This window comes from Naegleria fowleri (assembly GCF_008403515.1).
Source record: "Naegleria fowleri strain ATCC 30894 chromosome Unknown tig12, whole genome shotgun sequence".
NCBI classification, from domain to species: Eukaryota; Heterolobosea; class Eutetramitea; order Acrasida; family Naegleriidae; genus Naegleria; species Naegleria fowleri.
This window is the reverse complement of record NW_025407944.1, coordinates 765,348-787,363: the sequence shown is the minus strand read 5'-3', so window position 1 is coordinate 787,363 and position 22,016 is coordinate 765,348. Positions and strand designations below refer to the sequence as shown.

At 37.8% G+C, this 22,016-nt stretch overlaps 8 protein-coding genes across 8 annotated transcripts; 4 read left to right on the top strand and 4 right to left on the bottom strand.

Annotated features, from left to right (window-relative positions):
* Window positions 1-37: 37 nt before the first annotated feature.
* Window positions 38-1,495, bottom strand: FDP41_012040 (uncharacterized protein; the record flags this gene model as incomplete). Its single annotated transcript, XM_044702517.1, has 1 exon — window positions 38-1,495. One exon carries the CDS (start codon window positions 1,493-1,495, stop codon window positions 38-40), a length of 1,458 nt encoding a protein of 485 aa, XP_044566892.1.
* A 743-nt stretch (window positions 1,496-2,238) lies between these two features.
* On the top strand, window positions 2,239-3,530 carry FDP41_012039 (uncharacterized protein; the record flags this gene model as incomplete). Its single annotated transcript, XM_044702515.1, has 2 exons — window positions 2,239-2,631; window positions 2,772-3,530. The coding sequence occupies 2 exons, from the start codon at window positions 2,239-2,241 to the stop codon at window positions 3,528-3,530; spliced, it is 1,152 nt and encodes a 383-aa protein (XP_044566891.1).
* A 672-nt stretch (window positions 3,531-4,202) lies between these two features.
* Window positions 4,203-6,933, bottom strand: FDP41_012038 (uncharacterized protein; the record flags this gene model as incomplete). The annotated part of the gene is made up of 4 exons (XM_044702514.1): window positions 4,203-4,930; window positions 5,153-5,527; window positions 5,655-6,029; window positions 6,165-6,933. The coding sequence occupies 4 exons, from the start codon at window positions 6,931-6,933 to the stop codon at window positions 4,203-4,205; spliced, it is 2,247 nt and encodes a 748-aa protein (XP_044566890.1).
* Window positions 6,934-7,111: 178 nt separating this feature from the next.
* Window positions 7,112-8,905, top strand: FDP41_012037 (uncharacterized protein; the record flags this gene model as incomplete). Its single annotated transcript, XM_044702513.1, has 1 exon — window positions 7,112-8,905. The coding sequence occupies one exon, from the start codon at window positions 7,112-7,114 to the stop codon at window positions 8,903-8,905; it is 1,794 nt and encodes a 597-aa protein (XP_044566889.1).
* A 1,254-nt stretch (window positions 8,906-10,159) lies between these two features.
* FDP41_012036 (uncharacterized protein) lies at window positions 10,160-11,959 on the top strand (the record flags this gene model as incomplete). Its single annotated transcript, XM_044702512.1, has 1 exon — window positions 10,160-11,959. The coding sequence occupies one exon, from the start codon at window positions 10,160-10,162 to the stop codon at window positions 11,957-11,959; it is 1,800 nt and encodes a 599-aa protein (XP_044566888.1).
* A 353-nt stretch (window positions 11,960-12,312) lies between these two features.
* FDP41_012035 (uncharacterized protein) lies at window positions 12,313-18,237 on the bottom strand (the record flags this gene model as incomplete). Its single annotated transcript, XM_044702511.1, has 7 exons — window positions 12,313-12,914; window positions 12,993-13,027; window positions 13,114-13,235; window positions 13,338-13,753; window positions 13,838-14,535; window positions 14,814-16,062; window positions 16,701-18,237. The coding sequence occupies 7 exons, from the start codon at window positions 18,235-18,237 to the stop codon at window positions 12,313-12,315; spliced, it is 4,659 nt and encodes a 1,552-aa protein (XP_044566887.1).
* Window positions 18,238-18,503: 266 nt separating this feature from the next.
* On the bottom strand, window positions 18,504-19,880 carry FDP41_012034 (uncharacterized protein; the record flags this gene model as incomplete). Its single annotated transcript, XM_044702510.1, has 2 exons — window positions 18,504-18,773; window positions 19,035-19,880. 2 exons carry the CDS (start codon window positions 19,878-19,880, stop codon window positions 18,504-18,506), a joined length of 1,116 nt encoding a protein of 371 aa, XP_044566886.1.
* A 479-nt stretch (window positions 19,881-20,359) lies between these two features.
* FDP41_012033 (uncharacterized protein) lies at window positions 20,360-22,011 on the top strand (the record flags this gene model as incomplete). The annotated part of the gene is made up of 3 exons (XM_044702509.1): window positions 20,360-20,892; window positions 21,137-21,287; window positions 21,469-22,011. The coding sequence occupies 3 exons, from the start codon at window positions 20,360-20,362 to the stop codon at window positions 22,009-22,011; spliced, it is 1,227 nt and encodes a 408-aa protein (XP_044566885.1).
* Window positions 22,012-22,016: the final 5 nt, after the last annotated feature.

Genomic DNA, 22,016 nt, shown 5'->3' with positions numbered 1-22,016 from the left:
GCTCGATTCAGAGGCACTATTGTCCGTAGCGGTCGATTCAGAGTCGCTTTCCTCCTTTTTTGGTTTTCTTGGGCTTCTTTTCTTTGACTGGAGAGGTTTTTCTTTTTTTCTTTGTAGAGGTTGCCTTCTTTTTCTGGCTTTCTTTCTTTGGTAAATGTTGTTTAACGAAATTATTAAGCTCAACAAGAGTAGCATTGTCTAACTTGTTCAAATCAATTTCAATTTCAGTCTCATTGGCCTTACTGGAAGCAGTAGGAGCCATTCGTTGAATGATACGAACCACTTCGGCAAGCTTTTCTCCATCCAATTTTCCAATATTAGCACTCAATTCTTTCTTTTCCTCATAGGTCATTTCCGGTTCCGATGATTTCTTAGATTTGGATTTGGGTTTGCTTGACGACTTGGTTTTGGATTTGGATGAAGATTTAGAGGAAGTTTTGGATTTGGATGGAGTGGTTTCACGAGTTGTTGCTGTTGAGACTTGTTCCGAGGTTGTTGTCATGGTAGTGGTAGCCGCTGTTGAAGAGGGGACTGCAGAAGGAGTTGATGTTGTCGCTGTTGCACTGGTAGTGGTGAGAGACTTTTTCTTTCTTCCTCTTCCCTTCTTGACTGTGGAGGATGGGGTTGTCTCTTCCAATCCAATCGATTGTGTTGGAATTTCGAGAGGTGTATCCACTCCAACTTGTCCAATTAACTTTTCATACTTTTCATTAAAGAATTTTTCAACATCTTTGGCCATTCTACAAACATCGCTGTCGAGAGGATTATAAGTGTAACAATTTGACCAAATGAGTCGGACATCATCCAAAAACTGATAAACATCCATATATTCATTGTTGAGTACTTTCCTTTCGACTGTTCCTAGATCCATTGGATTCTTTATAATGTTAAAGTAGTCTGGAATGTTGAGTTGAACGGGATCAACAGGTTGATTGAATGGCCAGGCCCATTTGACCCTTCGTACCATGACTATGAGCTTGGCTAGCTTCCTTTGAATGTGTTCGGGAAGTGTTGGTAGCTCTTCACCATTGATGAGTTGATTGAATTTGTTTGGTCTTCGTGTTCGTTTTGATCTAGTGGGTGTATTGGGTTCGGGTGTTGATGGCAAAGCAGCTCCAGAGGTGGTGTTGACAAACCTCTTTCCATTCGAAGATGAAGCCTTGCTTGATGGAGTACTTGTTGCAACATTGATATTTGTCGATGTTTGTTGGGAAGATGGATATTGTAATGAAGCATTGGCACTCAGTGGAGTGTGAGTTAAAGATGACGATGATGATCCTTGTTGTGTGTTGATTGCCTCTAGCTTGGTGTCTATATCGCCAACTTGTTGTTTGAGCCTCTCCAGCAAGGCCTTCTTTTTGGTTGGGGGTGGTGGGCTGATTTGTTGCACAGCATTGTTGTTGGTTGATGGGGGGTCGGCGGCAGGAGTGGTTGTTGTTGTGGATGTATGAGGGGTTTCCTCTGTCGCACCAGTAGAGGCTGGCATGGTAGTCATATTGATGTTGTGCTATGACGGCAGTAGTAGTTGTAGTAGTAGTTGGATGATGATGATGTTGTTGTTGTTGTTCTTGATGTTTTGGTTGTGTAGTAATTTGTGTAACGGATATTTCCTTATACGTTCGCCGCTTTGAGGTTTGAGAATGAGGCTTTTCAAAGTTGTGTGGAGAGAACACGTGGGCAAAAGAAAAAACCGTTGTAAAGTTCTCAGTGCGCTCGCTTGTGGCCGTTGGTGTTAGACGGGCTCAATGTTCAACAAACGGCAGTTTTTTGGTTTTTTTTTGTTGATGAAATAAAATATTTTTATTGGGTTGGCGCAATTTTTGATTGGTTGGAGGGCTCTCATCATCATCTTGAAGCCTTGCTCTCTTCAATGACGATGGATTTAATTTACTTTCGAAAGATCTGATGATGATTGGATTTGATTCAACCACCTTAGGTAGTAGTGAGTAAATCCATCACAAAAGAATTCGGCATTGATTTCTTGTTGTTGCAAAAACCGAGGTGTACCCTACCGTTGATGATGATCGGCATCATCATGAGGAGGAGGCTATTTTCGAAAATAGCCTGCTGTGTTGGTGGAGTGCCCACTCAACTCTATTCTTTGCAAGAAACTTTTTACACTTCTCACTTTAGAAGGAATATAGAAAACGTCATTGTTCGAGGTTAGACTCAACAAAAACTGATAATTACCTTCCAAATCAATAGACCGCTTGATGGCTCTCATTCACCAAATTAAAAATGAAAAGAGCCACACAAGATGACATCACCACCCCGCAAGACTTTCCAACAAAGAAAACCAAGAAACATGACGACCTGATCAGCAAAGAGGTGAACCCAATGCCAACCCTGTTTTGGCTTTCGTTTCATGAAATGATTCCAGACGAAGTGTTGGCCTTGATTTTTAAATACATTTCCGATGTTTCGAGTTTTTCAAATCTAATGTATGTGAATAAGCGTTTCCATCGAGTGCTGTTCTCTGTGGAGATGAATTGTTTTGAATATATTGATTTTGAGTTTACAGATGCCCTGAAAATGCCAAATTTTGACCTTGTAAGGAGCTGCATTATTAATGCGTTTGATGAGGTGGACGATGAAGCGGATGATAATGATGATAATAACATTGATGATGAGGTCAATAATACAGACATCATTGCTGTTTCCACCAACCAAACAACCAACCCAACAACACTTAACACTAAAACTTTATTTCCTTTCCAAAAGTTCAATTCGATGAATTGGATGATTGCTCAATCTTGCCCGTACTAACCAAGAAACTGAATAAGGCTGAAATTGAGCACATTTGTTACAACAATTATCTTTGTAAAGAATTGTTGAAAGTGTTTGTGGAGGAATTTCCAAATCTCAAAACATTAGAGGTGGCTGATTATTCGGATTCGGAGAAAATTTCTTCATCCAGTGATTCCGTAACAACCTTCAAATTGAATGAAGTAGATGGTTATGCGACATATGGATATAGTGAGCCAAGTAATGTATTTAATTTGTTGAAAGATCAGCTGATGCACTCTCTTCCCAACTTGCAGTACATTGAATTTCAACCAGCCGTGTATCATGTGGACATTACTCAACTTTTTTGGCTATTAACAAAGCCGGTTTTCTGCTCTTTGAAGAAACTTAAAATTCATGTTACAGTTTTCGATGGTGATGACAATGACCCAATTAACGCAAAAGCATGGAGGAAGTTTTACGAAATGAAGAGTCTTCCCAAGTTGGAACTTACATGCGAATTTACTCACATGGCAATTCTATTACAAGCTCTTTTTGGACAAAAAGTTGAATGTATTCAGGTTCATGTTATTTCAGCCCATTGTGGATCCTCCTTTTCAACAATGAAAGATTTGATATGGAACATTTTTGCTGACAAGCAATGCCGAAATGAAATTTTGAAATTAACAGAGCAAGGCTATGACAAGTATAAAGCTCTAATATCCTATCACAGCGATTATGACATTTCAGAAGAGAATGACAATCGTTGTGATTCTAAGAGTTCAGAAGAGCATGACGACGAGTGAGATTGAATCATGATCATTATGTGTGTACATGTGACAGACAGATCATTAACACACCAGGAAGAAAGACTGACACTCTTAAAGGCTTTCATATTTCTTTCCCTTTTGAAGGGATTTGTTGTTTTTGAGTGCTATTACGAGATCATTACGACTTGATAACAACAACAAGCATCACTTCTCCCTCAAAGGATTCTGTTCTACAATGATATCATAAGGATATTTGAAAAGAAAAATGAAACGATTGGCATCACCTTCCCGAGAAATCAAAAGTACAAATGAATTTATTGAGAAGATATAGAAGAAATTTGTGCTTCCCCGAGTTGGAATTATCATGTGAATGCACACAAATGGCCATTCTATTGCATGCTCTTTTTGATAAAAAAACATCTCTCAAGGTTTGCGTTAAGTCTGATGATGGTCAGGATCGTTTGTTTGATACCATGAAATCTTTGGTCAATCTTTGGGAATGAAAGAAATCGAAGAGACATTTTGAATATAACACAGCATCTTCAAAAGTAGTCATCATCATTGCCTGTAGGATTGTGGTAATTGCTATCATAAGAAATCAACATGTCCTAGTTGAAAAATTCAAACATGTCTTGGAATATGAGTCAAATAACCTCGAGACCATTATAATCTAGTGCATGCGTCACACATGCTAATCTTGTTGAAAACTCACTTCTTCTTGCAATATTGTTTGTGGTGGGGCCAATCCTTTTGTTGACATTCTCTTGAACAATACAGAACTGATTTACAGGCTCCACAAAGGAAAAGTTTTGTGGTTGCATTTTTCTCTGCCCCACAACAAGTACAGCACTTCTTTTCTGATGGTTTGATCTCCGTTTGAGTTGTCAAAGATGAAGAAGAATTCAATTTGGGTGAAATATTTGCAGAAGTAGTTGATGATGATAAGTCACCCGTAGATGATGCAGTGAGTTTTTCCTCAAATTTCTTTGCCTCCTCATTCATTTGTTGTTCCCTTGCTAGGACCATGGTATCGAACATTCGACCAATATGATCCAAAGCACTCTGATACTTTTTCTGCGTTTTTTCTGCTGTTCGATTTGGGTAGTACTCTCTTTTCACTAATATTTTAACAGTGGCTTCTCCATCGTGAGCATTGACCGATATTTCGAATGGTGAATTTACCACAGGATATCCGTGTGCACATCTCTTTCGAATGAAAGCACTTAATCCTCTCGCAGCTGCTTCGATCCATTTTAATTCTCGAAGTTCACATCTCTTGATTTTGCTTGCATCTTTTGGTGTTAGAAAGAAGTTCTTTAAAACACTTTCAACCATGGGATAAAATTCGCGAGTGTCACCCTTATAAATTGGCCAATCGTAGGCTTTGATATCATCCAAGTCGTCATGGGATATTAGATCCTTGCCAGTGTATTGTACTGGATATAGAGTTGAGAAGAATTTAAAGTGTTTGATTGGAGTTGAATAATAACACAAGACAACATGGCAATGACGTGGTGTCATATGATGATGGTCATTGTGTGAAAATTTTCACATAGGACATATGTGGAATGATTTAGAATGTCGGAACGTTGAAAATTGTGTGAAGATTTTGAAAATGTCAAAAGAGAAAAACCTTGAAAACAAAAGCAACAACCTACCACTTGGAACTTGTTCAATCACATAAGGCTTTGGAATAAATGTCAAAAAGGCATCCAAATCATTCAGTACGGAAAATCCTGACGAGTTGGGATCTGTATGTCCCATCACACAAATAATACGTTCCTTCCTTCCATCCATAAAATCAAGACCTTCAATACCAACTCCTCTCTTATTAATTAAATTTGTCAAATTTGGTGCATTGAAAGGCGTATTCTCAAAGTATTTCGAGTGTCGAATGGTCACATAAATGGCAAAATCGGTGGAGAAGATTTTCCAAGGTCTTAATTCTCCTAAATCTGACAAAGCCTCAAATAAACTATGTCCAAACTCGTGTGTAAAAATTTCACCTCTTTCCTCACATGCTTCTCGCATGCCTTAATAGATGTGCGGACATTGGATGAATTGAATTTGTAATACAAGAGACAAAAAAAATAATCATTCCATATGGATCATGCATCTAACTCGTACTTTTCACGGTAATGATCATGCATACCAACTTACATTTCTGAGCAACAAATGGATGAAGATCGGTAATAGACATTTCAGTTCTAAACATTTGAATAGCTTGTTGAATGGATGAGAATGGAAGTTCGTGGCGAGACACTTGCACCACACATTTAAATCCTGGTAAATATTGTAGAATGATATAGTTGACCATAGCTTCAGTGACACTTTTCATATAATCTGTACAATTAATTACAAGTTGATCAGGAAGGAATGGTTGACCATTTGACTCGTCAAACTTGGTAACAATGATTTCACAAAGACTGCTAACAATATCAAGAGCATAGCCAAATTTTGGATGTTTCGCAGGTAAACCCTTAAAATTAGACCATTGGCTAACAGTATTTGTGAGCAGTGGTAAAGTTCCACAATCTATAGTTGGTTAAATATTTTTTTTGGAATTAATCGACAATTGGTTCGAATAATTAGTAATGAATAGAGGTCATATGAATACACATGTTGATCGTGATAGATCCTTGATGATGATACTAATTCATGATATCTTACCTGCAGTCTCTTCATAGATTTGGATTGTGTAGGGTCGAATGGCAGCTGAACGAAAAGACTTGTACTTTGCGAAATCCGTCGCATCTACAAAGTTAGGAACTGGAAATGCGAAAAGAAACCACGTATGGTTTTGTTTGATGTACTTTTCATCGACACATCCTACAATCTTTCTAAAATCTCCACCCTTTCTTTCATTCATTAGATTATTGAGAATTTTCTTAGCTTTTGAAAAGTGCTTAATTTTTGGTTTTTCCGTTTCAAATGCTTGCGTCAATTGAATAATATGTTCTGGAGTGAGAATTCGTTTTGGATCTGGAATGCTTGAGCGACTGATTGCATGTGGATATAATTTTCGAAAGAGAGCTCCATTTGATAGATATTCCGATAAATGTTTTCCTGCAACGTATTCTACTGGTTTTCCACCATCAAGCAATACTGAATATTTCTTGATCATATTGTGTGACTTGATGAGTGCTTTTTTAACTTCGAATGCTTTTTGTTCCATAATTTTCTCCAAATCACTTGTCAACTTTCCCTTTGATTTGAAAATTTCATAAAATCGAATCAATACATCAAGAGCCTCTTTTCCCTGCACTAATTCAACTAACGATTGTATCCATCTCACATATGCTTTATCATAGAGTGGATCTAATTCCACTGCTTTTTCTGCTGCTTCTGCTGCTCCAACATAATTACGCAACCCTAATAAAGCAGCCGATAAATTGCAATGATAGATGGCATGATGAGGCTCCAACTCGATCGCCTTCATATAACATTCCGAAGCTTGATTGTATTGTTTTAATTTAAAATGGGAATTTCCCTTGTTTTTCCAATCTTCGGCTTGTGATGGATTTGTCGTCGTCGTGGTGGTGAGGTTGGTGGATGGAGAGGAAGAAGAAGACAAGCTAAAATTCCTTTTCTGGGAGCAGTTGAAAAAGTTTGAAAAAATGATTCGAAAGCTTGTGTTGGGAAGCCTTCATCAAACTCCGATTATGGGTCGGCTGCAACGATCATCATCATCATCATTGGCAATACAAGGATTCATCTCAACACCCTCCTCATCCAGTAGTGGAGATGTTGGGCTCTCCTCGAGTTGCTTCAATAATGGCCAGTTGGAGCAAGAACCTGCGACGAGTCGGAGGGGAAATTCTTTTCAAGCTTGTGCCACTATGAATCATCATCAACGTGTTGCAACGGAAAGTGAGAGGAGAAATAACACCTGGTGGGAATCTAGTTGTGAAGTAGTAGTGGATACAGATGATCATCAACATCATTCATCATTAAACAGTCGTAATGCTGTCGGAAATAACCAAGTAGTGCTGGAGAGAAATATTTCATCAAGACAAGAATTCTATCAGGTCCATTATTATGACATGAATAATACTAATAGTACCAGTTACAACAACATCAACAACCACAGCAACAACTATACTCACCATCATCATTCTAGGAAAAGTACAAATCGTATTTTGAATGTTTCTTGTATCAAAACGAATCATCATGGACTGATTCATCATACACAGCAATTTATCCATCGGAATTATGGTACTACAGTGATAAATCAGCCTTTCTTTTTAGAGAGATACTTTGCTAGATATGAATTTCACACCAAATATTTGTTGAGTTCATCAGACTGTGAATCCATGAGTATTCGAGAATTAATCGGAGAGAATAATGAATTTCGAGAGGGACTATTAAATTGTCATTTGGGATATACAGACACGAAAGGAGATTTGGAGTTAAGAGAATTAATTATTAACAAACATCCAAATTGGTATGGTGATGTGGCTGGAAAGCCTCCCTCTAATCGTCTCGCTGCATCCAATGTTGTTATAACAACAGGAGGCGTAGAACCCATACTCGTGTTTGCAATGACTTGTCTAACCAAAGATAGCCACATTATTATTCAATCTCCCAGATATCAGGCTCTCTCTGAAATTACAAATATTGCAAAAACAAAACACTCTTTTTGGCATGCGAAATTAGTGAATCAAAAGTGGACATTTGATGTGCAAGATTTAGAAAAATTAATTCAACCCAAAACAACGGCCATCATTCTCAATCCCATTCATAATCCAACTGGACATATGCACACACTAGAGGAATATTTAAAGATTATTGAAATTGCCAAGAGCCAAAATATTCTCATATTTTCTGATGAAGTTTATCGAGGATTGGAATATACAGAGCAAGATGCATCCATACCCTCACTATCAGCACTGTATCACAACGCCATCTCCATGAATGTCATGTCTAAATCGTATGGCCTTGCAGGACTTCGACTGGGATGGGTTGTCTCTCAGAATCAACAAATTTTAGAAAACATTGTAAAGGGAAAAGACTTTACGACTATTTGCAATCCAGCTCCATCCGAATATTTGGCAAAAATTGCACTCAAGCAATCAGAACAAATCTTACACAACAATAGACAAATAGTCACAAATAATTTGAAGATTGCAGAGGAATTTTTCAAATCAGAAGAAAACTCCAAATTATTTGAATGGATACCACCAAAAGCAGGCCCTATTTGTTTTATTGGTTTTAAGGATGGTAGAGAGGGTGCCTTTAGATTTTGTGAGAGAGTGGTGAAGGACTGTGGTGTCATGCTACTTCCTTCGACGGTTTACAATCGATTGGACGATGCTCATGTTCGTATTGGTTTGGGACGAAAAAATTTTGCAGAGGGTTTACAAGTATTGTCAAAATATATGACATCATCATGTCATCATTGTCATCATTAAAAAAGTAATAACAATCTACATTCCTTAATGGGTTTAGATTAAGCCACGCGAGAATTGAGAGAAATTGCCTCCGAAAGCTCGAATTCTTGTTTGAATCGTATTTAGGTTGATTTGAAATTGTAAAAGTTTGAGTTTGGGTTTCCATATAGACGAGAATCATTGGAATTACTCCTCCATCTCATCTCTAGAATCATGTTCACTGTTGAATCATGTTCATGGAAAATGAATAGACAATTTAAACAATAAATGATATGGACAAACTTTGCAATTCGTCCTTTCCACTCTAAGATTCACTCACGCCTTTGATTAGTTGAAACTTGAGAATCTTTGCATCATCGTTAAACCCAAAACCATCCCAATAAGAATCCAATTCTCCTTTAAAGAGAGAGGAACTTGTTGCAATTCTCGCGTGGACGTGCAAATGATCTTTGGTTCAAGATGCCAATCACTTGCCATTTTTAGATAATGTCAAGTCAATCATTTCAAAATTATGTCCAGAGGTGACATTATTCAGTAGAGATAGAACAATTCAAAACAACATGCATGGTTTGCGATTCATTGAACAAATTGCCTAATTGTGGGCATCATCGAGCGATTCACCCACTAACTGAGACTCTTACTCGAATATGAATTTATTCGCCACTAATCGAGCGACTTGACAATTTGAAAGGTCGCCTGCCATTTTCGAACACTTTTTGTCAATTGGGTAGATGCAAAGGAGGGATTGTTGTCCCTCGACTGTGACATGTTGGGCACCGACTCGCTATGAATCAACAACAACACAACATGCGGTCGACAATTGAAGAAAACATCCTTCAAAAAAAACAACTTTCAACTGTCGACCACGACCATCCTGAGACTTCATCTCTCTCTTCCTCCTCGTCATCATTCACACACCCAACACAACAACCAACCAACCAACCACCGAAGAGAGAGTCTTGCTCCACAAAAAGTTCAAGTTGAATAACAACGCGCGACTATTCTCCCTCTCACGTGTTGTTCACGCCATTTGGTTGACTCTTTCGACTCGTTCCAGTATTAGAAGCAGCAACAGCTCATCATTGTCTCGCTCTCACAAAGTGCTCTCTCATTGGGTCGTGTCTCGTTCTCACACACTTGTTTGACACACGAAAAAGAACTCCACAACCACAATCATAATAATAACCATCATCGAATCGAACAAGAAAAAACTCCAATAGTGAGATAGCCATGGCATCGAATTCTGAGATGGAATTACTTCCTACCAACAACAACATGGACAACCACACGGACAACCACACGGACAACCACATGTTGGACAACCACAACAACCAAATGGTTCCAAATTCACCACCTCCAACAACAAGTAGTCTCGTTGTCAACAATTCGACGTCGAATGGTCATCATCATCCTCCATTGTCCATCACCATTCCATCCTATGCTCAAACCAATGCCATCATCATTTCGAACAGTAGTACATCGACGATTCCAAGTTCTCATCAACAACAACAACAACACATGATGATCACAATGAACTCTTATAACAATAACAACAATAACAACATGAACAACAATAAGCGTGTCACCATTTCCTCTCCGATCACTCGACAACCACCACAAGCACAACAGTCTTCCACTCTTTCCAATGTCGGTGGTGCTCACATGGCCAGTGAATCTGGTAAATCTGGATCCTTCAGTCACACCACAAAAATTACCATTCACACCTGTTGTGGTGTCGTTGAATTCACAAGTATGAAATTATTGAGTTTAATTGGAATGTTAGTCACAGTGTTGGGTTTATTGGTATTGGCAGGTGTCGCAGTTGCGTCGTTCATTATTGTTCAAACCAAATCGACAGATATTTTGATTGCAGTTGATAAAGTGAGTTCCACTTTCGAAACTGCCAATGCTCTCGTTTCGAAGAATACCTATCTTGCTGCCATGCGTTCCGATAAGAATGGTCACATTTTGGTGGAGCCAGAAGTTCCCTATTCCATTGTGACCGCTCAATACAAGAATTTGACTCAAACCATGAAGGATAATTTGAATTTTATTTTAAAGTCTTTGGATGATCAGACAGTCTATTCCATGTTCAATACGACATCGATTGAGGCGAGTAATGCTCTCGATTCAGCCAACTCTCAAATTCTTCTCTTTCTTACGTTTAATCAGAGTGACAATGCCATGCGATACATTAGTGCAGATTCCTATACCAATGCTTTGAATACTTTTAAGAGTGGTTTGGATCAATTATTGACTTTTATTCAAAATAAGGAGAAACAAAAGGATGGCAATGTGTTGGGTATTACTTTGGTTCAATTAATTGTCATTGTGGTGTCACTTGTCATTGTGTTGCCAATTATTATCTTTGTCTTTTCCTATGCCATTAATAGAGATTCTTTGTATATGGAAAAGATTCGACGTGCCAATGCCATTATGCTCATGGATACCATGGAAGATGATAATTTGAGAGCTCTCTTCAAGTTACATTGTGAAAAGGAGAAGAGTATTGAAAACTTTTTATTACTCGAAAAGATTCAATACTATCGAAGTTTGTGTGATCGTTCGATAGAATTGCAAATGAAATTATTTGGTGAGTCGAATGTAGTGAGTGATGTCTCGAGTGATATTTCTGGAGATTCACAACCACAAACAACAGCAACAACAATGGGAGGAGCATCAATCACATCAGCCACTGCAGGACACTCTGGTCAATCTGGACAATCAAAGAAAAAGAAGGAATCTCCACTCGAACGTGAATATTCAGATGTAGAATCGAAAAAGTATGAAGTCGCTTTTGAGATTTTCACTGATTTTATGGAAGTGGGAGGTGATATGGCTGTCAATATTTCACAATCACTCACAGAATCTGTCAAGAATACTCTCGATCGATACAATGACAAACAAATTGATACTCTTCCAGAAGATATGTTCAACATGTTGGAGAAGGAGACTTGTGTGGTCATGTTGGACACTCATCACCGATTCAAACAAAGTTTGGCATTCCAAAAAGAAATGAAGATTGACAAGATTAAGGTTGAAAAATTGAAGAAGAAGAAGCATGCGGATTTCTAAAGTGTTTGTACAACTGTGAATACTACGAGTAGGAATGTTGTGACTGTTGTTAATTGTTGATTGAATCACACACACATTCCCATCTCGTGCATGATGAGATTTTTTTGGAGTACTTGATCTTGTTGTCAACTCTTCATTTTTCCAAAATTCAACTCAAAGTCCGAACACCGACTCGCGAGTCATTCTAATACCCAACTTTTACTTTCCATTCTTATTGTGTACATATTCATATGACCAATAACCCCACACCAGTGACACCACCAACTACAACAACTACAACAACAATTTTGAATCATTCAATCTTTTTAATAAAATGTACAGCTTTTTTAGTATGTCCAATGTTACAAACTCCCTTATTTTTCTGTTAAGGTCAACGCATAATCTGTCTCTGATGCATCTCTGAAAGATGCTTGGTGAGGAAGAGTCACATCTTGCGTCACAGTTGTTGAGTTTTGTTTGTCAGTAAGAGATTTCAAATATTCTGCTCTTCGTTTCAAATCATAAATGAATTTTGTGGATGTTAAAAAACCAGCACTTTCTGCAGAAGGGCTTTGATTGTTCACGCCACCACCACCATTCGAAGAAAATAACGTGCCATTATTCAAATCCTCAGCAAGCTGCATGGATGGATTTGACATGTTTTGATTGGCAATTCTTAGGGCACTTTCCACATGTTCCAACATGGACTTGAAATCTTTCTTGTAAAAACTTTCCTTCACTTGAACAAGCATATCATGAATAAGTTTCTGTTGATGATTTGCTTCACTCCATTCACATTCGATCGTGTAAACTTCAATAGCTTCAGATTTTCCTTTCAAACGTACAGAATCAACAAAATAACAAACGAAACGATCTTTCACCTGTTCATAGGTGTTTTGTCCAATCAAAATGACCGTTTCATAGCGTTTGTTTAAAGGCTCTAACCTTCCTGCGGTGTTGACACTGTCTCCTAGAGCTAAATACATATGATACGAAAACAATGTCACAAAGATTGCATTACTTTCAAATTCATCAATTCTCTCAATTTGCTTACCTGTATAATTGAATCGATTGTGACTTCCAACATTTCTGAAATTTGTTGAAATTTGTCGATGAATGAACATTGAATTCGGTACTTGATTTTTCATCATTGTTGATTGACACTCAACACTTACCCCATTAAAGCCATTCCAGTGTTAATTCCACAACGTATCTTGATGATGGGCCACCCTTCTCTTTGACATTTGCTCTTCATTTGCTCAATTTTAATGAGACAGGTCAGAGTAGCTTGGCATGCCTAGAGGCATCAGTTTGTCGATTTCACAACCATAACATGGTTATTATGATGATGATGGTACAACATAATTAAAAGATGTCATCCTTATTGTTAAAAACATACCCTAAATGCATGGTCAGATAATATTCTTAATGGATTTGAGAACAAGCTCATCGTACCATCACCAATAAATTTATCAATAATTCCACCATTCAATTCAACACTCTCTGTAATAATATTGAAATATTCGCTCATCACCTTGACAAGAATGGACGAATTTGTATTTTCACTAAAGTTTGTAAAATCGACCACGTCTGTGAACATGATGGTTGTGTGTGCATGCTGCATTCCTAATCGAGCATTGCCTCCTGTTCTGACAACGTCTTTAACGATATCTCTTGGAATATACTTCATAAATGAGTGTAATCCGTTTTTAACAGTGTACATTGATGTTTGCAAAATTTTCAATTCATAGACAGTTTTTAACATTTTCCTTTTTCTAATGTCCTCAATTTCAAGCTTGGATAATTTATACATTTCTGGAAAACCAGATGGAATAAATTTGAAAGCCAACACACATGAATCAAAATGAGGAATACATCTCAATCATCATGAAAACTCACCTCTTGAAATGTTCCATATGGATCGTGTAATCACTTGAGTCACAACTATCATGATCACCGTTCCAAAAACAATGAGAATAATCGAGATGGAAAGTAAGACTGGTGAACTTGTGAACACAGTCTTAATGAAACCATATTCCTGTGTGGAGACAATCATGATCCAATCCAAACCATCTTCTTTAATGTAATGGATTGTAATTTTGTTCTCTCCGATCATGAATTTCGTAGTCGATGCATTCACGTCAATGAGTGATGAAAAATCGTTGACACTACTGACACTTGGTGGAATCAAAATTTGTCGATTCTCCAATTCTTTGGCAGCAGAAGCAAAAACGCTGGTCGTGTTTGAAATGTGGATGCGTTGCTTTGCGGCATTCTGTGTTAGGGCTCCAAACGATGTAGAAATGAGTAATCCTGTTCGTTCTACAATGACAATTTCAATAGATTTAGTCTGTATATCCATATTATCTTCAATAATGGAGGCCATAATAGAGTCCAAATTATACAAGTCAAAGTGAATGCCCAAAATGTGATGCACAGGAAAGAGTTCAGTGGTTCCATTTGAATACTGAATGGTTTCATAGCTAGTAAAATCCAATTGGCTTGCACTTGCAACTGAAATGCATCCTAAAAACGCATTATTAAAAACAGGGGACCATGCAAACTTTGGAAAGATGTTTTTTTGCCCAGTTTTGTACCTGAAATTTGGGTGAGTTGTTTCAAGACAAGTTTGATGAATGGTTCGTACATTTCCATAAAAAGTTAGTTATACAAATATATAGCAAAACAAAGTCAATTGAAAATGTAAGATTGCTGCTGCCATAATGATGAAATGATCAAAACTCACCATGGTCTAAATAAATAGGGTGCGTGTGTTGTTGTGAATATTTCAATGATGTGATTGGATTTTAGTTCATAAAAGATTGAAATTGAACAAGATTGACCTCACCGGCCTTGGCTTCTCACTACTACGTACCTTATGGTTGGATTGTAATTTGGTGACACTAACGAAACATTCACAGGATCATAAAACTCGTTGTGACTATAAATCCATACTTCTGCATTGTCATATCTCACTTGAACATAATCTCTCGAGACACTCTTCTCCACAGCACAATAATTCTTTCGATTATTGCCATAGTAAAAGATGGTGGTGGCCAGAAAGGCGTTCTTCGAGGGAGCAAAGACACTTCTCACTCGACGACAAATTTGAGAAGCATTGGAAGGAAAAGTAAAGTTATAGTCACGTTCCTGGATCATGAATCCATACCTTAATGTGGAGAGTGCCTCAAAAGCCACACCCATATACGACTCGACACTCTTCTTAATATTCTTCTCACGAATGGCTGAAATTTCATCCAACGAGGATTCTCCACTCGCATAGATGAGCACAATCATGGATCCAATACAAATCAAGGTTTGCATGAGAAAGAGAGCCAATAGGACATTCTGCAATGAATTCAGAGCAGGACAACACTCTCGAAAGGCACGCAGCACTTTCTGAGGTTTTGAGAGGCGTTGAGTGGAAGAGGCAAGTAAATCATCCAGAGAGGAAGTGATGGACATGTTGTCTGTTGTATTCGACGAGGAAGGAGTGCCTCCACTGGCAGTGTCTGAATGATGATGTTGTTGTTGTTGTTGCAGAATATGGTACGATTGAGAGCTCTTTCCGAGAGAAGCGTGTGCAGGAGTGGTCGTAGAGGTTGGGTTTCCTAAGGGAGGAGGTGTTTGAGTGGTGGTCAGAGTGGTGCTGGTGCTGGAGGTCAAGTTCATACTATTATTATTATTACTATTATTACTAAAACTATGATTATTATTGACTTCTCTCGTGTAACGAAGGTTTGATTCTGAATTGTGAGTCCCTAAGGAGGGATTGCTACTTCGTTCAACAATATCACTGAGGGAAATGAGAGAGGATTCATGAGGATGACCTTCTGCTTGTTGTTGTTGTATTTGATAAGGATGATGATGATGAAGAGAAGGAAGATGGAAGGGATAAATTTTGGATCGGCTGGAACTCTTGGTCATTGGAGAAGAATTGTTGTTGTTGTTGTTGGAAGAAGAAGAAATCCCAAAGCGACTCGTACTACCACTGTGAGAGTCCTTTCCACTCTTGTGATTCATCTCTCGTGAGTTGTTGTAGTACACCAACTCGAGTGCCAATGAAGGTGAAGGACAAGTAGAAACTTGTTGTGTCGAATGATGAAGAGATTTGGAGCTTCTTACTGTTTCAAATAATAATTTGAATGAATCCACAATGAATCCACAACGAATCCAGAAAGAAGACTTGGCTTTCGTGGAATTAATGGTGATGAAGGACAAAGACTCGCGTGGTGAAGATCTCTGAAATCTTTTCGCTCAAAAAGTTTCTTTTTTTCAATTTCACCAACAAAAAACCACCATAAGAGCGCCGATTCTGTTCCCCAAAGAGGCAAAAAGTTCAGTTTGTGTGTTGGCGCTATTATATAATAACGGAAAATTCAACAAAAATTGGGTCGATACTGAATAAAGCAAGCCTTAGGAGAACCTCTTTTGTCGAAACACAAAGTCGAATTAAGCACGTGCTTACCCTTGCGTCCTTAACGAGGCACAATATATAATATATATAATATACGGTGCACGGACTTTGCATTTCTTGTTTTGCTTTTTGGCTTGCCACCAAGCGAGTTTTTTGAATATTCGTTTTTCACTTGCTGCCTTGGTCTCTTCCTGCGCTGGGTTTCCTTATCAAGCACTGTTTGACGCAATCCTTAACGAGCACAATATGGAACTGATTCCATATTAATCGATGTCAAAAAGAATATTGTGCCATCTATCATCTCAACGAATATATATATTCAACACAAACAACAACAACATGTACAACTTTGAGCCTCCTTTTCTCCCTTCTTTGAGTAGTCGTGCTGTTGTCGTGCTGGATCAACAACATCTTGATGAGGTTCAATATTCTTGTTGTCTTTCTCTTCATTGCCATGAGTCTTTGAAACTTTGGAAACATGTAAAAAGTCAAAAATCATGTCATGCAACTCCACCTCTTGATTCAATTCCCACAAATCATGTTTCTGGAGATACTTGTGAGGAATGGTCTCTAAATAATCCGTGTTTGGATCGAGTGGATTTTCCCACACATTATTATTCGGATCATTGATCCATTCCTGTAACATTTGTTGATTCACAAGCATGGGAGGTGGTCGCATGGGTAAGGAACGTCTCTTATTGTGCTCTCGAAAGACACTTCTCGATCGTAAGGTAAAGAAGGAAGAGGTCATCATGGTTTTGTGAAGTGATCGACTTGGTTTTGAAGTGGAAATGGTATGAGAGGAGTTGGAGGAGTTTGGTTGAGATTTTCGAGAGTGAGGTGACGACGACGACGGCGATGATTTTAAGGAATTTTCAACTTGGAGCACTTGGGTGAACCACAAATCAAAAAGTTTGGCACATTGTTTACAGAGCTTTTCTTCGACCGAGTTGACATTTCCAATGATCATGACTTTGTAATCGAGTTGAATGGAGATGGTTACAGAGACATTGGTTTGAATGGGTAGATGTTGTGAATTCAAAGCATTCGTGGTGGTGACAGTGTTCACACAAAGTGAATCATGATGAGAGCTGAGTGGTGGAAGGGGTTGTGAGGAGGAGGATGTGACTGGATCATTCTCAATGATTGTAATAATTTCATTGGTTCCAAATCTTACGGTTGAATGGTCATGATGATTTTGTGAAGTGCTGCTGTCAGTGTCTACACGACTTGTCATCACTCGTGTCGTGACATTCTCATTGGAAGAAGAAGAATGAGAGCTAGCTCTATTGGATGCAGTCGACTCGGATGGTGTTGTATGAATCCGTGTATCAGATGAAGCAGTAGATGTTGAAGAAGAAGTAATCGTCGTTGCTTTTTGGCTTGACACTTGAGTGAGAGGATTCTCATTCACAAAATAATTCTCTTCAATCTTGTTCATGTCATTCAAATCAAAATTATTATTATTTTGAATCCATTTGAAATTCTTTTCCTGATTAAACAAAAACATTCCGGAAATACTTAAAGTTCCAGGAAATGGTTTTGATTCCTTCTCAAGAATACTAATTGTAAAAACAATTCGCATCATTTCAATCTCGGTGTTGTGACATGAATTTTCCTTTTCAAATTCAAATTCATCATTGAAAATCAACTGTTCTTCCAAGAGAGCACAATATTGATTATTGAATACATGTACTTTTGTTTTCCGAACAAGTCGTGTTTGAGTGTCATCCAAAAACCAATCACACACAATTTCAACACCATTCACTTTACTGAATGATTTTAAAAAATTAAAGTGAAAATCCGAAGACATGACAATACTCGAGAGTGCATCGAAGGGTGAAAGAGTTTCAAAGGTTCGCGTGAATGAGTGATTGCGCATTTTTTTACGGTCATGACACTTGTCGCGCGACTAATTTGGTAATGGCATGTCAGGGGTTATTGAAATTGTGAAAAATTGAGATCAGACAGTCCTGAATCTTCGAAATGCTGGAAACTGTTTGCCACTGGATGCAACACGCAATCAGGTCAATATGTCCATAAAGCCAATGAACCGTTCTTAAAAGTACATAATAGTTAGTAATTTTACAATATCTTTCACCTTACAGAACGAGCAACAACGTTATCCAATAGATGGTACTCCATTCCTCACTTGAAAATTTGAACTCGATTATTGCCCATGTCAACGACAAACAATTCTCCAGTATGTTCAGAAATACACAATCCCAATGGAGAATTGAGTTCATAAATTCCAGAACCTTGTTCATTGTTGGGACTACCAAAGCATTGAATAAATTCTCCACGATTTGAAAAGACATTAATTCGATTATTGGATTGATCACACACATAAATGAGACAAGTAGATCTCTCAAAAAACACACCACGAGGATATTGAAATTCACCTTGATGAATTCCTTTCTGTTTGAGTGGTGTGGTTCGAAAGGTATGCAAGTATATCAGATCAATTACAGAGATGATATTCATCCGTAATTTTAAATTGGTCAATAATAATAATAATAATTAATAATTGGTAATTAATAATTGGTCAAATAATAATTAATAATTGGGTTTGTTTCAGGAATTGAGAATTCCAGAATTGGTGCACCAATGATCGATGAAATTTTCCACATCAAAGGTTACAATAATTTCATGTGAAAAAACAATCTCAAATGTTCCTACCTTTCCAATACTCCAATATACTTTCAAAAGATTTGTATTTTTTGAAATGCATGAGATTGTATGTGATAGTAAATTGGTACACAAAAGATCTCCATCTCCATCAAGATGCAATCCAAATGGGATCTCATTCTTACATCCCAATCGATATTGTAATTCCCCAATGAAATCTCCATTCATTTTCGAGAAGATTTTAAAACTCTGATTCACACAATCTGCAACAATAATTCTTGCATTTTCCGCTTGATGACTTTCCACAACAATTCCGCACGGTCGTTTCAAATCACTTTGAAATTTACTCCACACCATTGCTTTCATTTCTAAATCAAACTTTTTTACATAATTTTCCATACAAGTGACATAGAGAGAATTCGGATCATAGAGATCGACTGCCATGAAATACGGTCGATGTGAGTCACTCAATGTGAATTTGAATTTCTTTGTTTTCAAATCAAAGCACAAGATTCGACGATTGAATGAATCCGAAACAATAATGAGAGAGGAAGTAACTTTGACATCACAAGGTCGATTCATGACAATTCCTTTCGGTGGTTGTTGTTGTTGTTGTTGCCAATGTTGCCGATCTTGAGAAGGACGATGTGGATCAAAATCTCCCTCAAGACTCATCATATATCGAAAGGTCAAACTAAACACTTTTTGACTGTACTGCATTTTGATTCGGAGCCATTCATATTCTTGTTCTAAGAGGGTCCTATAATTTTCAACACCACCACTCATGGCGTCATCACCAACACCACCAACTTCTTGACTGCCATTCAAACCATTCTCAAGAACCACCACAGCATGTACTTGCTGTTGTGCCAACATGTTTCTCTTCAAAGAATTCATTTTTTCGAGTTTCCACTCCAAAAGTTCATTTCCAAAGAAAAAAAATCTTCAAAAGAAGAAGAAGTATCTCTCTCATTATTGACAATAATTGAGTGTTTGTTGTGGCCATCACCACCATCACCACCATCACCACCACTACCACCACTACCACCACTACCACGGACAGACTTTCAAAGACTCTTTTCTCACGAGAGAGAGAGAGAATTCACAACATATAGAGAAATTTCTAGATCCGCGCGCTGTAGGTGAAGCTCCATCATCATTTATTATCTTTTTAAAAGGCACACGAGAGATTTTTCATACAAGCTTACTCGAGTATTATCATCATCATCATCGGATCAGATTTTTCATTTCATTATCATCATCAGTGTAGTGTAAAAAAGCAAAAAGCACACATACAACACATACACTACTTTTCATCATCACTTTAGACGAATAATAATATATTCTGGAAATTATTCAACAATAGACCACCGAAAATGATGCTCGATGAAACCCCTGAAATCACCACTCCTCTCGAGCTTCCGCTCTATCAGAAAAAACTTATCACCTATAATGTGGACAGCACAACCAATATTACTCTTCCCACTCGCTATGAACCCGTGAAGGATGAGAAAACTGGACAGATTTGTATTTTAGGTCAAGGTGGATATGGTATTGTCATTGCTGCCCGCGATCGTCATAGAAACAATGAACTTGTTGCCATTAAGAAGATTGGGGATGTTTTCAATGTTGCTCCGTACAGAATGTTAAGAGAGGTGATCATTATGAAACATTTACACGGACATCCGAATATTGTGGAATTGATTGACATTTTTGTACCTGGACAAACTCTACAGGAAATGAACGATTTGTATATTGTATTGGGCATGATGAATGGTGGAGACTTGAAACAGCTCATGTCTCAAAAATTGCAACAGGGAGGAATTTCTATTCAAACCATCAAAGATATCATGTGCCAATTATTGAGCGCCTTGTACTATATGCACAGTGCAGGAATTTTGCATCGTGAGTATGTATTTGGATTTTAGTTTGTGAATTTTTGAGTTTTTTCGTGTGACTGACGACATCTTTATATATCATCTGATGATACATGTACAATTTTACACACACCTGAATGCATGTTGCTGTTGATATGACCATTTCAATTACCAATGATTCATCATCACTACAATGGAATTTTCTTTTACTATTCTTCTTCCGAAAAATATCATGACTACGCACTCTGATTGTTATTTTTGATACAATCATCATAGTCTTAAACCTAGTAATGTTCTCGTGAACTATACTGGAGACCCAGACATGACACAGTACCGATTGTGTGACTTTGGTCTCAGTACTAAGGAGGAATCAGACCCTGTCACAAATCAAGAATCCATGTATGTCGTGACTAGATATTATCGCCCAGTAAGTGTTCATCAATATTATGTTACATTATTACAATAATAATATGAATTTATTCCAATGACATTCACACATTTATGTAATATTCAATGGTGACGCGACGTGTGTGCATGCTGCTTTTCGAAATATTGGTATTACTGCTATGATATTCATTCCAATGTGCATACACTCATCACAACAATAGCCCGAAGTAATTTTGCAATATGAAATCCAAAGCTCAGCCATTGATGCTTGGTCTGCCGGATGTATATTCGCTGAATTGCTCTATCTTCTTCCACCAAAGCCACAAAGAAGACCACTCTTTGTTGCTCGTAAATCTGGCTCAAATATTCAAGGTATTGAAGAGCATTTGAATTTGATCGTATCATTGTTAGGAAAACCAGATATGAGCGATGTCAAAGGAACTGCCAATGGTGTGAAATATTTTGAACGTTTGTTTGGACACTATCCTACTGAAGGTTTAGATTTGAGACAAATTTTCACTTCAGCTCCACCTGAAGCGCTCGATCTACTCAGAAAGTTCTTAACTTGGAATCCTGAAAAACGTATTTCTTTTGAACAAGCGGTACAACATCCATTCTTAAAAGGAAACAGGTTCATTAACCTCACTAGACATGAAAAGAGGATTGACTTTGATATTGAAAAGAAGGCAGATATTGCCACTTATAAGTGGCAGTTTTATCAAGAAGTGATAGAATGGGCAAAGATGAATGGAGAATTATTTTGAGTGGA